The sequence below is a fragment of the Paroedura picta genome, chromosome 2 (assembly GCF_049243985.1).
Source record: "Paroedura picta isolate Pp20150507F chromosome 2, Ppicta_v3.0, whole genome shotgun sequence".
In the NCBI taxonomy this organism is placed as follows: domain Eukaryota; kingdom Metazoa; phylum Chordata; class Lepidosauria; order Squamata; family Gekkonidae; genus Paroedura; species Paroedura picta.
Genome location: NC_135370.1, coordinates 91978903 through 91995564, shown reverse-complemented (window position 1 = coordinate 91995564; position 16662 = coordinate 91978903). Strand labels below are relative to the sequence as shown.

Below are 16662 nucleotides of genomic sequence, written 5' to 3'. Positions count from 1 at the left end.
GACATATTTATTCAAATTATAGTTGAACTTTCATTTATTTAGCTCCTAACAGGCTGATAAAGATGTTTATATTTTCCCAAGTCTTTGACTACAGATAAGGTGTATTACTTTTAATCATCTGCGTTATTTTGTTATGTTATATTGCTTTAATGCTGCATGGTGATTTATTGATTGATTTTGTGTTTGCTTTTAATCATGGTTTCAAATTTATCTTTAGTATTATTGTGTGCTTTCTCAAGAATTTTTTGCTCAGGCTAGCCATAAAAATTCTTTAATTAGTTCGTCCATGGTATTTGTCTTTGCAACTTTCAGAACTGGAAGGCTGCAAGTCTCAGAAGGCAATGATCCATGTAGTTTCTCAATAATTTGGTTTCCTGTGCCCTTCAATAGTGATTAGGGTTTCTGAGAGCAATCATGGCCCACCAGATAAAGGTTTCTCAAGGCCTGCATCACCTAGACCCAACCCAAATATTTTAGAATCTTATAATGTTCTGTAAGTGTAAAAAAGGCTAATAATCAAACTCTATGCCTTCTCCACATTTAATTCCTCACACTTACAACTTGTATGCCCTACATGGACCTCAGGGAGATGTTCATTTTGTTTAAGACTACTAGGCTGAGAACAAATTTCCATTACCTCTTTGTGATCCACATTTGAAAAATCCATTCCATTTACTTCAACAATTTGATCACCGACCTGAGAATAAGCAAACAAGAAAAAAAAAAAGGTTGTGATCTTCTTATTTGGCTTATTGTAATATATTCAGTCATTAATGTTCTCATGTCTTGTTCGTGTTTGTGCTTTTGCTTGAATTACTGAGGATAGTTTGGTTACTCCAATAATTAAAGGATAACTATTCATATGGATTCAGACTAAGAACTATCCTACAACCAAAGGGACTGATGTAGATTTCTACTCACCTCCAATCCCACTTCTGCAGATAGAGAATGGGGTTTAACATTACTTATGAAAATGCCTGGTTTTTGTGTAGGACCACTGGAAATACTGGAAAAACATAAACAACAACAATTATATTACACAGTAGTATAATACAAGGAAACAATCTTTATTGCAATCTTGGCATAACACAAATAGGATATATCCTCTTTCAGATCATGATACTAAGATCCCTTCCACATCCAGGTTTTCTTCCATTATCCTCTGCAACTGCAGTGGTTGGAGGGATTTCTGCATAAAACTTCCTTAGTTTTCCCCAGCTTAGCTGCTTTGCTTTGGTATGATCTTTCATAAAATATCATATCCAGAGTAGCCTTGGGAAAGGTAGGAATGGGACAGTGCAGATTTCTATATCTCACAGCTCATATCCAGCACCATTTCATATCATGTCTACTATCTCCCTTCTGCTGATGGGAGCTTTTACCAGCTGTTTCATAAATCTATAGACATAGTATTACAGTGTTGGTACACTCTATCAATTGTTACTATCATATCCTATAAAATTGCGATCATGTGAGGTGAGGTGCCAGACGATTGGAGGCAGGCAAATGTTGTCCCCATCTTCAAGAAAGGGGAAAAGGAGGATCCGGGTAATTAGCGACCCGTCAGCATGACATCTGTAGCTGGCAAAATTTTGGAACAAATAATCAAACACTTGGTCCTTGAGAAGCTGGAACTGAGAGCTGTGATTTCTAAGACTCAGCACAGGTTTCACAAGAACAAGTCATGTCAGACAAACCTTATCTCTTTTTTCGAGAAAGTGACTACCTTGCTGGATCAGGGAAATGCCATGGACATAGTTTATCTGGATTTCAGTAAAGGTTCCACATGATATTCTTGTTCACAAGTTGGTAAAATGCGGTATGGATACTAATTCTGTCAGGTGGATCAATAACTGGTTGACAAATTGTACCCAGGGGGTACTTGTTAAAGGTTCAGCATCTTCTTGGAAAAGAGTGACAAGTGGAGTACCCCAAGGATCTGTCCCGGGGCCTGTGTTGTTCAACATATTTATAAATGATTTGGATGAGGGATTAGAGGGCATACTTATTAAATTTGCAGATGATACTAAACTGGAAGCAAACACAACTGAGGGGTAGCAAACACAACTGAAGACAGCGACAGAATACAGGATGATCTTGATAGGCTCGAGAAGTGGGCTAAACTGAATAAGATGAAGTTCAATAGGGCCAAATGTAAAGTTCTGCACTTAGGTAGGAAAATCCCATCTAAACATCTGGAAGAAGTTCCTGACAGTTACAGCAGTTTCTCAGCGGAACAGGCTTCCTCGGGAGGTGGTGGGTTCTCCATCTTTGGAAATTTTTAAACAGAAGCTGGATAGCCATCTGATGGAGAGGCTGATTCTTTGAAGGCAAAGGGGTGGCAGGTTATAGTAGATGAGCGATTGGGATGTGAGTGTCCTGCATAGTGCAGGGGGTTGGACTAGATCAGGGCTAGTCAACCTGTGGTCCTCCAGATGTCCATGGACTACAATTCCCATGAGCCCCTGCCAGCATTTGCTCATGGGAATTGTAGTCCACGGACATCTGGAGGACCACAGGTTGACTACCCCTGGACTAGATGACCCATGAGGTCCCTTCCAACTCTATTATTCTATGATTCTATGTACCCCGACAACATGCTGAAAGTTTCAAAGTATACCCCAGTCAGGGCCAACTGATGCTCTTGCTCAGGATTCTCCATCCCTCCTTCCCTTCAGGCCTGCTTTGAAGGAAGCCTCTAACAGCCACTAACTGAGGCAAGGGATGTGTTTCCAAGAGCAATGCTGGGGAGTCTGTGGGCATGTGTGTGCATTCCTTTAGAGGGGGGCATGCTTAAGGGGGAAAGCTTTCCCCTCCTGCCTAATGGCTGGTTGACAGGGAGGCTACAGAAAAGCCCCTTCCCACAATATTGTTGTGGATGGCCTCACTGCTGGAAGGAAGACAGCCAAGCCATGCATGTCTCATCTCCCCCACTCTTTGAACGTTAGAAGCCTACGGCATAGGGCTGTTGTGCAGATGTAACTGGATGCAGTTGCTGGGGTTCTTTTGCCTCCTGTTTCATATGCACAACAGCCCTATGCCGTAGGCTTCAAGTGTTTAATCTCCACAACAACCGGTGTGGGAGGCCTTAAATGTTTCTTCTGTACAACAAGCCTTTCTGCCCTCTAAAGCAGCCATTTCTGCGTGGTGAGCTGTTATTTTTAGTCTGGAGATAAGCTGTAATTCCAGGAGCTCTCCAGGCCCCACCTGGATGTTGGAATTCCCTAGGTTGGAAATATTCCTTGATGTTTGGAGGTGGGGCCTCAAAATGGTACAATGCCTCAGAGCCCACCCTCCAAAGCAGCCATTTTTGCCTGCAGAGCTGATCTTTATAGTCTAGAGATGGGCAGTGATAGTAGAGAAGATGGTAGAGGCTTGCAGGCTGAGGCGGCGTGGTGCAGGTGTGTCCCTCCTGGGCTGTGGGCTCTGGCCAGCCCTTACCAGCAACTGTTTGTATTTTTTGGCGCAAACAGACAGCAGACCAGTGAGTCTGGAAAGTGCAGGAAGATCTAAATAAAGAATATTTAGATCCTGTAATGGTAAATAGTGGAAAAGCAATTGGCTGGAGAGACGTAGGGACTGAAGTGACTATGTTCAAGCCTGGCCTGATAAACAGAAACTAATATTTGCCAGGAAGGTCCTATGAAATCAAAGGCATAAGTGGCCAAGAATTTCAAGTGGAATTAGCTTGAGAGTTCACATACAAAGGCTTTACAGGAAAGTAGACAGTGAGACTTTGGGGTGGGGGGAACTAGGTTTTTCACTTTTGTTACCCACACCAAACGATGAGCTAGTGCCTGTTGTATTACAACACACAATGGGCTTTCCTACAAGTAATGAAATAAAACTGCAGGCAAAAAACTCTAGAGGTATAGGGGGCAAATGAAAGCAAAATAGCCTACTGCAGGGAATATCTCAGGGTAGAAAGTTTGCTGCTATTGTGAAGGCCTGCACACGTGGTGATAACAGAACAGGGAATCACCTGGGATTGGGAGCAACCTACATGGATCAGAAGCACAGTGATTAAATGGAGTACATTTCCTCTAAGCTTTCTTGATATCAAAAGATAGATATCAATATCCTATCACTACAGTGGACTAATTAACGTTGTCACAATATAAAACATTTAACTGCATGCCAGCTGAAGGAGACTATGGCATAAATCGTTTGCCTGAGGTTCACTGCCTCTGAATGGTGAGGTGCAGAGTGGAAAAGACATGTTGATCTACATTTCTTAGTAATGATGATTTCTTTGCACAGTGATTCAGTACAAGTGGCTCACAGTCTACCAGTTTTCTATAGTTCCCTGCAACTTTCAACATTCAAAAGACCTAAGACAGGTAAAGAAAATCTATAGTTTTCTTATGTTTTCAGCATAAACATTTGCATCAACATTCCAATGTAAGTTTTTGTTGAAAATTCATATTTTATAGGAAAGCAAGCAAGTAAATTGAATATTATTATCACATTTTCTTAGCACGGAAAAAATAATGTGGAAGAATGAAAGATAAAATAAATATTTGACAACCTGCATCCCATGCCCTTTGTACCAATTAAGCTAATGAAAACTTTCTTTTCTTTATGGTTTTTTCCTCCAGAAGATGCAAGTCCTGCAACACTGTTCTTGCCTTCCTAAAATGAAAAAAAGATACAAGCAGTCTGAAGTATTACTTCCCACTGGAAGTATTATTCCATTATTTTTCTTTCTCCATTATTACCATCTACTGAAATGTTTTGTGTATATACTTGACCATATCTTATAGTTCTACGTGTATTTCTTAATCCCTCTAGTTAAAGGTATGCATAAAATTGAACAGGATAATAATGTAAAATCTTGATATGTGAGGTTCCAGAGTACCACTGCCAGTCACTGACTGCATGAATTTTTCCTCAATATATACAACGTTGCCCTTATGAAGTCAGACAATTAACTCAGTATCATCCATTCTGATGGGCAGTGGTTCTTCAGAATCTCAAGCAAAAATTTTCTCCCAACACGTTCAATTTGATTTCTTTCAACCTGAAATGATGACTGAAACTGGGGCCTGCTGCATACAAAGCACATGATGTGATACTAAGCTACAGCCCATGAAGGAGATCAGTGATTGATCCAAAGTAATTCAAACAGCAATTCTCATCAGAGTTACATCCTTCTGAGCCTGTTGACTTCAATGGACGGTAACAATACACTTTCAGGGCTGAGTAAGGATTTAAATCCAGATTTCTTTGGACTACCTCTTCAGCCAAAGCATCACACTGTGCCATCTGTGGATTACAGGTCAGAATCAGGATAAGACAATTATATCAAGAGCATATAGCATTAGTTCCATTTTCTAATGCATTCTCAATATAAAGTCAACTCATTTGTACAGCACTCAATATGCTATAATGTAAAAGTAGATGCAATGTAATTTTCTTAACAGAAACCTTAAAAATAGTTTCAATCCACAAAAGGTATTTTCTCAAATGCATGGGTGTCTTACCCCAGGATTTGACACAAACTGGTCTACAAACTGCCATTTCAGAGACTCATCAGGAGAGCTGGAGGAAAAAAAAAAGATAACAAAGTAGGGAAAACTATAAAACTGTATGTATATATATATGTGCGTGTGTGTCTGTGTGTGTGTATGTATATGTATACACACACACACTCTTTGCTTTGGCTTATAACCTGACTTACTCACTGCGGGATGACCTGTATTTTGTACTTGGCCAGGTGGAAGCAATGGCTTGGACCCTAGAAATCCACTTGGCAAACCTTGGAAGAACCTTCCTTTAGAGGAAGAGCAACATCTTTCAGAGGAAGGCTTTCAGCATTTGATTACATGTAATGGGGAGAGGGGATGGTATCAAAAATGAAGATGAAATAGTGCCACAAATGGAGATGGAAATTACTTATGTCTTGACTGATACGTAAGCCACTGTTTGTACTTCTTTCCAACAAGTTGGTCAGGTTTAACCTTAGAACTGTTGGACTTTGGTCACAAATCCTTATCCATGGTTCCTCTATATATTTGTAAAACAGCCTGGGGGGTGGAACGGTCTGGGGTATCTGAGTTTGAATAGGGCCGATCAGGGTGCAGCCAGCAATCCCGCCCTCCCTCCCTGGACACATTCCTCTCAGCCATGCCACAGACAGAGACACAAAGAGCCCTGCCAGACTGAACATGAGCCCTCATCCCTTCCTATCGTTCCTGCTGCTAGGTAGGCACAGAGAGGCACAGAGAGAGCTGCCCCAAGCTGCTGACCAGCCCTGCTTCCCTCCTAAGAACGAGCCCTAATTACCTGCTATGGCTCATGCTGTGATGGAGAGAGAGACACAGAGAGAGCCGCCCCTGCTGCGATGGAGGGAGAGAGATATATACAGAGATAGCAGCCCCAAACTGCACACCAGCCCTGCTTCCCTCCTACAAACTAGCCCTAATTACCTGCTATGCCTCCTGCTGTGAGGAACACTGAGAGACATGCAGCGAGAGGGAGACACACACACACAGAGATCTGTGCCTCTCAGTGTCCCCTGGGTCCTAGCACCCATTGCATTCTTGGTTGCAATGGGCCTTCTTGGTAGTCATTTTAATAAAAGTATTTTAATACCTGGGTTTTTTTAAAATCAGATTTAATATATGACAACAATCCGACACAGAGCTATCTATTGATAATTTCATTGATACAAAGTATGTCTACCCCTGCGTTGAACAGTAGCATGTAATGCATTTCTGGGTGGTTTAGTGTATTGGCAAGATCGTATCATTAGTTCCTAAATCAAATCAACAAGAAGAGCTGCAATATAACGTTACTAATAAAAAACAGTCGCATGCAAGACTGTTTCCTGCTAGTTATCCAAAAGATGAGATCTTCAATATCCAAAAAAAAGTGTTGCTTGCAAAGTTTGCAGATTTAGCAGAAGCTGAAAGATGCTCCAAAAGGTGCTGTGAAAATGAGACTATATAGGCCAAGCGATATATATCATGTGTATTCGGAGGAAAAACTATTACCTTTTAACAGGTATCATGCCGACATCTGCATTGGAAAAAGAAAAAAAAACAGTCAACACCACTGTCAGACTGACTCAGTTAAACAACAAAGTAATTGAGATGAAAGATGTTACTTGGTGTCCCTTCTCTGTTAATCAGTCTCTCCCTACCACTGAGAGGTGCACTTTGCTTGCTTTGCAGCCTCTTCACCCACAGAGCAACCCTTGCATGTCAGTTCGCCTCCCATGGGAGAAAATTATACCAAGTTTAATAATTATTGAGAATTCCTTCCCAATCTCTCAAAAAGAAGAGGAAAAACATATGCAGCCTACAGTCTCCTTCTCTCACCAGGCTTTGGGACCTGGGCTGCCAGAAACCAGGCAGAGCAATTATATGCTTGTACATCTATTAGAACAAACCTTCTCTCCTCCATGAACCCGAGAATTTCAGGGCAGCTATATATTGAGGATCCACCAATTAAATCCAGATACTCATGTCCTGCTGTGAGGCTATTAGATTTGGTGTTGCAATGTGTCATAGCCAAGCAAGGGCTTCCCCTCCATCAAATTCAGGCTTTTTACTGACACAGGACATAGAGAATCCTTTGTTCCTATAAATTATCCAATGACTTTCAAATGTGGGACAAAAACCATTCTACTCACAGTTTAAACCCATTACTGTGGGTTCTATCCTCTGCTGTCAACAGGAACCGCTCCCTGCCCTCCTCCAAGTGACAACCTTTCAAATACTTAAAGTAAGCAATCATGTCCCCTCTCAACCTCTTCTCCAGGCTGAACATTCCTAAGTCTCTTAGCCTTTCCTCATAGAGCTTGGTCCAGGTCCTGGATCATCCTTGTTGCTTTCCTCTGCAACCTTTTCGAAATGAGGGCTCCAGAGCTGCATACAGTACTCCAGATTGCATCTGACTAATGCAGTATACAGAGGGACTATGACATCTTGTGATTTTGATGTGATGTCTCTGTTGATACAGACTGCATTTGCCTTTTTAACCTCTGCATCACACTGTTTACTTACTGACCACAAGTCCGCCAATATCCATTCACACCCCTAGAAGTGTATCCCCCATCCACTACGCATACTTCACATTTTTGAAGTATGACCAGAAATAAACTGGTAGACATAGCAAAATTATGGCCCACTTCATTCAACAGCTTGTCAGCAGCATTCTGCATCAACTAAAGTTTCCAAACATGTTTTAAGGGTGTGCCCTACAGGGGTCAAAATTTTTCTGCCAGGAAAAGCCATAGATGGCTAGCCGGACAAAACTACTAAAAGGCACTCCTAGCCAGAGCTTCCACGTACACATCCCACAGTAGGCCTAAAGCACCCCCAAATTATGGACCTGTTCCTTCAAGGAGAATGCAATTCCATCCAGAATAGATCACACCTTAAATATTGGAACAGACCTTCCCCTCACGAGTAGCACTTCTTTCTTGCTATTTAAAAGGGGGAAATGCTTGTAAGTTCCATACAGAATGCTCAGTACTGTATCTATTTTGGCCCAGAACTGTAGCAAATTACCAAAACCATGTTCTACTCACATCTCACTTTGATGGACACAATTTTCTTTGTGCGAATGAGATTAATCACTTCTTCATGAGTGCATGAAGAAATAGAGTATCCATTGATTCGAACGATCTCATCACCAACCTAAGTAAAAAGAGAGAAAAAAGAGGAAGAAAATGAGATTAAATGTCTTGCCCACCTCAGCAGTTGGGAAACAAAAAGCTTGCATTCTACAAGCAGCCCTCATTCACATCCAAGCAACCTACTATCCCCTGCTAAGCAACTCTGCTGTCCCCTCTCCTGCAGAGAAGAATGCCATTGCATGCTTTAGCAAGTCTAGGTAATATTTCATCCAGCTGGTTCTTAACCACTGAATTGGAGGCTTTTGTTTCGGAAAGGAAGATTGGGCATTGGAATGGCGTGACTTACCTTTTCTCAGAAAGACACAACACCCAAATTTTATATCAACTTTGTAAGAACAAATGTTGTATTATCTTCATAAACTTTATCCACAATATTTACTGACCACAAGTATCCCAAGGTCCATTCCAATATTTGGGAGTCCCAAAACAAACTGTCACTTGTTATGTTAGAGACTCGACAGTAAATCCTATGCTCATTATGAATGTTGTTGTTACTATTATTTTGCATTTCAAAGAAATTGGTTCTTCTTACACAACAACAAATGTCTTATAGAGCGCTGACATTCTTTTCTTGCCACTAAGCAGAATTGCTATGGGGCCTCTGCCTGAGGGGTGTTCCTGCATTTCCCCTGACCCCATCCCAGCATTTGCCATTCCCCACAACATGCCCTCAGAGTCTTTTCCCTAACTGGTAAGCCCTAAAGTAGCCTGGGAAAGAGGGTGGACAGCCACGGGGGGGGGGGGGCAAAGGATGGGACTAGGAAAAGTCTCACACTTTCTTGTTCATATAGCATGCATCCTGGCTATGCTGCAGTTTTTCCTGAAGCATCGTAGTCATGCTGGTTCAGGAAAGATCGCAGGAAAGTCTGGGAAAAGCCAGAACTGCTATGTGGAATTTGAGGCTTCACTTTAGAACTAAAGCTGAATGAAACACTGGAGTGGAAGCAGCTCAGTAAAATCAGAATCTAGATTTCTCTTGTGTATTGGCTATGCTCAGTCCCCTACACATTTAATAATTTTACTATGTTCAGACTATATTCAGAAATTCTTGTTATCTGCAGTGTAATCTTCTGCACAGTTGCTCTGGCCTAAATCAATTAAAATCAGGGGGATCAGCGTGGGTAGCTGCATAAAAGCGCACTGTTAGGTTTACGTTCAATTAATCTTATTTCTAATATTTGTAATGTATTTTTAATTTCTGTTTCTGCATTATGATTCATACCACATATTAGACTAATGTAACTAGTATCTGAAGGACGGTATGTGAACAAGAGAGACACAACCAGATCCATCTAGTAGTATAATGCTCTTAGCATATGAAAAAGGAAGTTAAGCAGCAGTGTGAACAACCATTCTGTTTAAATATGGAAGCAGCCACAATGAAATGGATCTATGCAGAATAAGTCAAGCAGCTGCAGAACTGCAAGATTGAGGCATTATTTCAGTGGACTACTTGTCAGTTTTACTTATAACATCTGCTTATACGGTACTTGATTTAGTCACATGCTGGATCAAATTTTGTCATTGGTTTCAGGCCATATTTTGTAGCCAAGGAGATCACATCCCAGACAGATGTTAAGACTGTACAAGTAATCACTGCCAGAGATATACCAAGCCTAAGCTGTAGAAGTTTTTCCTTATTCAGCGACCAAGACCCAGGCATTAGTCTTGATAATCTGCCACAGAAGATCATACCCATAATTGCCCCAGGGCCCAGAAATCCCCCCAACAACACTGCTTCCCTTGAGCAGAGTTAATTTGTGTTTGAAATTCTACATCATTCAGCTACCGATGGCATTTGGTAGCCAATATTTGCATTCTTGATAATGGCTAGAACTGAGAGGAAATTTCATTTTCACAGCAAAAGGTGGTATTTCAGCCAGTAAAAGGTTTTCTCATTTAGAAATAAAGAGAGGTGATGAAACATCTGTATGTTCTTTTGTGTCTTGTCAGTTATACTGCTTCAAGGGGAGAAAGTGACTCAAGAGACTTATTTTGGTGCTTTTATCCACATTCCTTCTGCACAATGTTGACATGGGCTGATGAGGATATCATCCAAAAAGAACAATTTCCTCATGTTTCCATGATAACTGACCAAACTGGAATTTTGGCACAATGTATTTCTCCTTTCAGCTGATCACTGCATAGTCGCAGACCATGATTCTGATTCTATGTAAGCATATGTTTGCATGTGGTGGTAAGTTGCCTGGTATTACTTTAAAAATAAAGTCTATCCTGCTCTCTTAACCCTTAAAAACTTTTGCTCATACCCACTGGCAGTCAGGTGAGACTATAAAGCCCAGTGGAGATAGAAGCAGTTTCCCTGCTTTACAGAATAGGGTAAGAACAGAGAGAGAGAGAGAGAGACTTGGTTTGGGTGTGGGAGGCAGAAGCTGAGGCACACACACACACACACGTTAGGCAGCACCTGCAGGGATGATAGAGGCAGGAGCAGGCAGAGCTGCAGAGACTGGGGCATGCTCCTCCCTCCAACAATAGACAATGGGACAATGCTGACAGCAGCACTTTGTAGCACAGCACAGAGATTCCACTTCCCCCCAGGGGTCCTGTGTTTCTAAAACTCTGTGTAACAGGCAGCAACTTCAGCAGATGAAGCTGTTTGCCTTAGTGCATGCCCATGCTGTTGCAGTTAAGTGTTCTTCTTGTCCTATACCATGAGATCCAAACTCAGAAGAACAGGTGACATCCATAGCCTGAGCCTTGTGGTTTGCACCATCATCAGAATGGAAGAAATAATTGTCTTCTTGACTGCTTGCTCCACCTACTGGGCCATTTTATAAATTACAAAATATTCTGCTAAACACTACTACATCACATTGGTTCTAGTAAATGGATGATTAAACCACAGTGAACATACTTTACAGTGTTAAAAGACTTTCACATATCTTCATATTGTTTCTGGGAGAAACACAAACAGCTGTTTTTGACCTATGATGCCTAAAAAGCTTTTGTCTATTCCCTTTAAAAACTTCCCAGAGAGGGACAACTAAAGCCATGTTTTAATCTACAAATTATGTGAAATGTTTTTGATATCTTATTGCATTTCTATTATTAAAAATAGTTGCAGTAGAAGGTGATCTATTTTGAATGGTGAGCATGGCATGGGAAATAGGTTTAACCCTTTCCCTCTGTAGCATAGTCAATGAAAACTACCTTCTCTCCAAAGGTGTCTCATGAGAAGATCAATAGCAGGATATTGTACATGTTTCTTCCATCTATCAGTTTGGGGAGGGAATTTCTATTGGGAAAATACTATGGAAAGAGTTAGCCACCCTTCTACTGTAGACAACATATCTAAAGATACATACTGTTGAAGATTTCTGGGGGAGGGGGCTTTCCAATCTTATCCTTGCCTGCCTTAGGTAGCCATGAAGGACAGGAGTCTAAGGGGCACATGGTCAGTCTTACTGAAGGCAGCACTCTATCCACATCAGTTTGATTGAGCTCTCTGGGGCTTTCAAAAACAATCTTGGAGATGGCCAAGGAGCCTCCAGCTCATTCACTCTATCAGCAGTTGTAGGAGCAAAAACGCTCACAAAAGCCGCACGGCTAAGGTCCAATTGAGAGCAATTTCAGAGGTCTTTTTCCAGGGTTGTGAGAGACTGGATTATTTTAAATGATCAAACAAAGCATGAGCTAGATGATGCAATGGAAGCCACAAAGCACTCTTTTTGTGGCTTTCACTGTCATCTCATAGGCCTATAAGATGTTCTTGATGCTTCGTCATGAGTCTTCCACCAAACTAAATCCAGATTTCTCAACAACTGTTTCTTTTTGCATAGCTCCCTGGTATACCAGGGCGCTAGCTGGGGGTGGAGAGGACATCAGGGTTAGATCTCGTTGAATGCAATCAACAGCTGCTGTTGCCAGTCATCAATCAGCTCACTGACTGAGTCACCAGGAGATATCAGGTCCTGCACAGTATTCAGAAAATGAACTGGATCCATGTCTCTGCAGGCAGACATAAATGTGCCCCCCCTTTCTGTCTACACAGGGTAGGGGTAGTATTTGGATGGCAAAGCCATCTGACCATGGTATATGGTTTTTAAGCGTCTGATCCACATCTAACCCAGTACCAAAGATCAAATCCAGACTGTGTCCTGTTTGAAGGATGGGACCAATAGCAAACTGCAAGGCCGCTAGTGTTGCCATGGAGAACACTGGGTCCAGGTTGTGACAGGAGGCAGGCTCATTTGCATGGACATTAAAGTCACCCAGGATAAGCACTCTGGAGTACTGCTGTGCCCAACTGCAGCCACCTGCAGCAGGTGGATAGTACATCAGCCCCATCCCAGGCCCGCACATTCAATACCCAGGATCATTGTCGTTTGGAATTAAATGAAAACATTTACTCAGAATAGTTAACAGCCAAGCTTTTATTCTGGAGGTAAAGACTGGCCTTCCATTTGGACACTGGCAGGCATGGGGGTGGGGATATGTGCTGCTGATGATTGTGTTTTTTTCAGGAGTGATCAATTAGATGGTGATTTTTTTCCCCTGCCACCACAACAAACAACAATTGGAAGAGAGGATTACCAGCAGGAGGGCTGGGAATCCTACTTCCTTCAGCTTCAGGATTTTTATAGTGTACATATGAGAGCTCCACTCCAAAACCACAAAACATTAGCCAGTTTCCCTCAAAATTGATCTCTGAGCCAACTTCAGCATTCATTATGCTAGCCTAATTTATCACAAAAGGCAAACTTTGAGACTTCTAAAGCCTCCTGAAAAGGTTTATCAGCCTGCCCCTCTGAAAGCATAAACCCTCTCCTAGATCAGACTTAAGGTTCTGGTAATCACCTTTAAGGCCATACGCAGTCAGAAAGTGTACCCGAGTGTACCTTTCTATCTATACTCCTCAAAGAGCCTTACACTCTGCCACCTCCAAATGGCTGGTGATCCTTGGCCCTAAGGAAGCTTGCTTGACCTCAATCAGGGCCAGAGCCTTCTCCATCCTGGTCCCCACCTAGTGGGATGAGCTCCCAGAAGAGACCAAGGCCCTAACAGAACTAGAGCATCTCTGCACAGCCTGCAGAAGGGAGTTCTTCCACTAGGCATTTGGTTGAGATCAACCTGAATCCAATACCTTCCCCATAGGGCCCCTGAGCCTCCCTCCCATGAAATTCTATGCATGAATTGACTAACTATGGGTCCATCAGTATGGTTCAGTTGAGAACTACCATCCAGAGTTGAGGCTCACGGATTGCTTTGCTGGATTCTGATGTCACCAGGACTATCGGAGTAGGTGTGGGGGATTTCAATGCAAATCCCCTTCTCCTGCTGTTCATTGTATTAGAATGGCCCACACACGGCTTTTGGAGGACCCTTAAAAGTCTTCTTTACAGCTCCACCCACTTGCCCCTCCTCCCTCTGTTCTATTGTTAGTCGTGTTATTGACTGTTTATGCACTGGAGGTTTCATGGCAGGCTGCAGGCTGGAGTTTTAGTCATGGCTGGTTGCCCCACCTCTTCCTGCACCCCCACGGGGTAGCATTTGGCTTGGTGCACCTCATCTGCCCCGGATTTGTGCTCCTGCACGGAAGATGGGACAGTGAATTTCCCAGTGCATAAACGGTCATTATCAGTACTTATGGCTCCCAATTCTCTGTATTGTTCTGTTCTACTATATTTCATGTAATCCTCCCTGAGCCTCAGGGGAGAGTGGTATATAAATGTAATAAACAAATAAATATTCCATCACATAATGAAAGAAGCTGCATCTGTAGAATATCTACCTTCCTCAACTTTCTTACAGACAATTGTCTTCATTTGAAATCTACAAACCACACCTTTCATTTTTGGAAATTGCCCTGAGATACAGAATTAAGATCTGCACAGTTTCATTCCAGTATTTACTTAAAACATTTCTATCTACCATTAAGACTACCAAAGTAGATTGTAGTAAAATGTAAAACTGAGCATAGTAAAATAAAAACAACAAACATATTTAACAAGAAAGCAGCTGTAACAAGCATTTATCTCAACAATATTATCAACACTGAAAGGAACAGAAAAACTACTAATGATGTATGTGATTTAACAGAAACAAGTGATCAATTAATGACAGAACACAACAGGAAAATGGAATGGAACAGTAGCAGAAGAGGAAAGGTTCAAAGATATAAAGTTTTAAAATATCAATATTGTGGGACACAGAAAGATAACAGAAAGATCAGAAAGAGAAAGTTGAATAAGTTTCATGGAATTTTTTAAAGAGTGAACTTTTAAAAAGTTTTTACAAGGAAAAGCAATAAAAATGATCCTGTAAAAATTCTCTTAGGAACAATTTCATATTAATCTGTGCAACAGAAAGAGTGTGTGTGTCTGTGTGTGTGTATGAGACCACCAAGGAAAACCAGGGTTATTATGCAGAGGAAGGCAATAGCAAACTATCTCTGCTCATCTCTTGCTTTGAAAATTCCATGCAGGACTGCCATTGCTTGCTACTTGATGGTACATTATTATTATTACTATTAGCAACAAAGCCCATTGCAACCAGGAATGCAATGGGCGCTAGGACCCAGGGAACACTGGTAGTAGCAGATCTCTCTCTCTCCATCGCAGCAGGAGCCATAGAAGGTAATCAGGGCTGTTTGTAGGAGGGAATGAGGGCTCATTTGCGCATCTCTCTCTCTCTCCCTCCCTCCCTCCCTCCCTCACAGCAGGAGCCAGGACTGGTTTGTGGTTTGGCAGGGCTCTCTGTGGCTCTGAGTCTCTCTCTCACATGCTGGCTCCCAGTGTCTGAGAGCAAAGTGGCTAGTGTCCAGGAAGGGAGGGCGGGAGCAGTAGGTGCAGGGCCAATCAGGGTGTGGCCAGCTTTGCCCTATTCCAACTCAGACAGCCAGGACACTCTCCATCCCCAGGGCTGCTTCACAAATATTAAGGGGAACAATGGATAAGGATGATTGTCACTGTCAGATATTTGACTGGCAGATGGTGTTCTACAATTTAAGATCAAGCAAAGTTCTTGGGAAATGCAGAAGTATTTTTGCAGGATTCTTGCTTTTCCAAGTAATACTGTTCTCTGGAGCTGAAATGGTGTTCAATGTCTAGAATGAGCTCTTGGAGTCATACTTCTTGCAAAGATTCCAGTGCAACATAGTTGCAATTCTATCTTAAAGTTCTTCATAGTCAGTTTGATAAATCTGATAAATTTTACTGTAGGCACTGATGGGAATGCCAGTCTCCAGGTGAGATGTGGGGATCCCCCCAGAATTACCAGTCATCTCCAGACTAATAGTTCCCATGGAGTTAGCCCCCCTGGAGAAAATGGCTGTTTTGAAGGGGGGACTCCATACTTAGGTCCCTCCCTGCCTCAAATCCCACTCACTCCCAGCTTCCCCCCTCAAAGTCTACAAGTATTTCCCAAAGTCAACTGCACTGACTATGTGGTCAACTGTTTCATCCTTTGTCGTGCAATTTCAACATTTTTTGTCGAAATTGCAGGATGAATGATTTTCTGGTCACTGGTCTTATGAATCTTGGATTTAATACTATTCATTGCAAGATGAATGATTTTCTGGTCACTGGTCTTATGAATCTCGGATTTAATACTATTCATTGCAAGATGAATGATTTTCTGGTCACTGGTCTTATGAATCTTGGATTTAATACTATTCATTTAGAGCGCCTACTCTTATACAGCTAGAATTTGTTCTTCAAGTGTCTATTTTGGATTTACTTCAATATTTTTGTTTAATTTTATTCTCTATGTCTGTCAAATATTGCCTATGCAAGTGCTTTTCCTTCTAGCTGTCAAAGAAACTTGATTTCAATCTTTTTGTAATATTCTTTGGCTTCTGTAATCTTAAATAAGTGTCATGTACACTTCAACTAGAACTTTCTCTTTGCCTTTCTTCAACTGCTTGCTTAACTTTTAAGAGATCTCTTCAACCTAAAAAGGTATGCAAAGGTATAGGAAGAATACAGGGCAATTCTTGAGGAAAACCTGTTTGAGTGCCAGAGATTTGAGACTGATGAAGGTTCACATTCTAGCAG

At 41.7% G+C, this 16662-nt stretch overlaps 1 protein-coding gene across 6 annotated transcripts in view; it reads right to left on the bottom strand.

The window, feature by feature from the left end:
- Window positions 1-16662, bottom strand: part of USH1C (USH1 protein network component harmonin) — a 97421-nt gene that overhangs the window by 60036 nt on the left and 20723 nt on the right. For all 6 annotated transcript variants that reach the window (XM_077321607.1, XM_077321606.1, XM_077321612.1 and 3 more), the window contains exons 5-10: window positions 8537-8645; window positions 6996-7020; window positions 5484-5541; window positions 4529-4632; window positions 922-1006; window positions 638-697 (exon numbers count right to left, since the gene is read on the bottom strand). In XM_077321607.1, the coding sequence (XP_077177722.1) occupies window positions 638-697; window positions 922-1006; window positions 4529-4632; window positions 5484-5541; window positions 6996-7020; window positions 8537-8645 (441 nt within the window). The remainder of the gene's footprint in view (window positions 1-637; window positions 698-921; window positions 1007-4528; window positions 4633-5483; window positions 5542-6995; window positions 7021-8536; window positions 8646-16662) is intronic.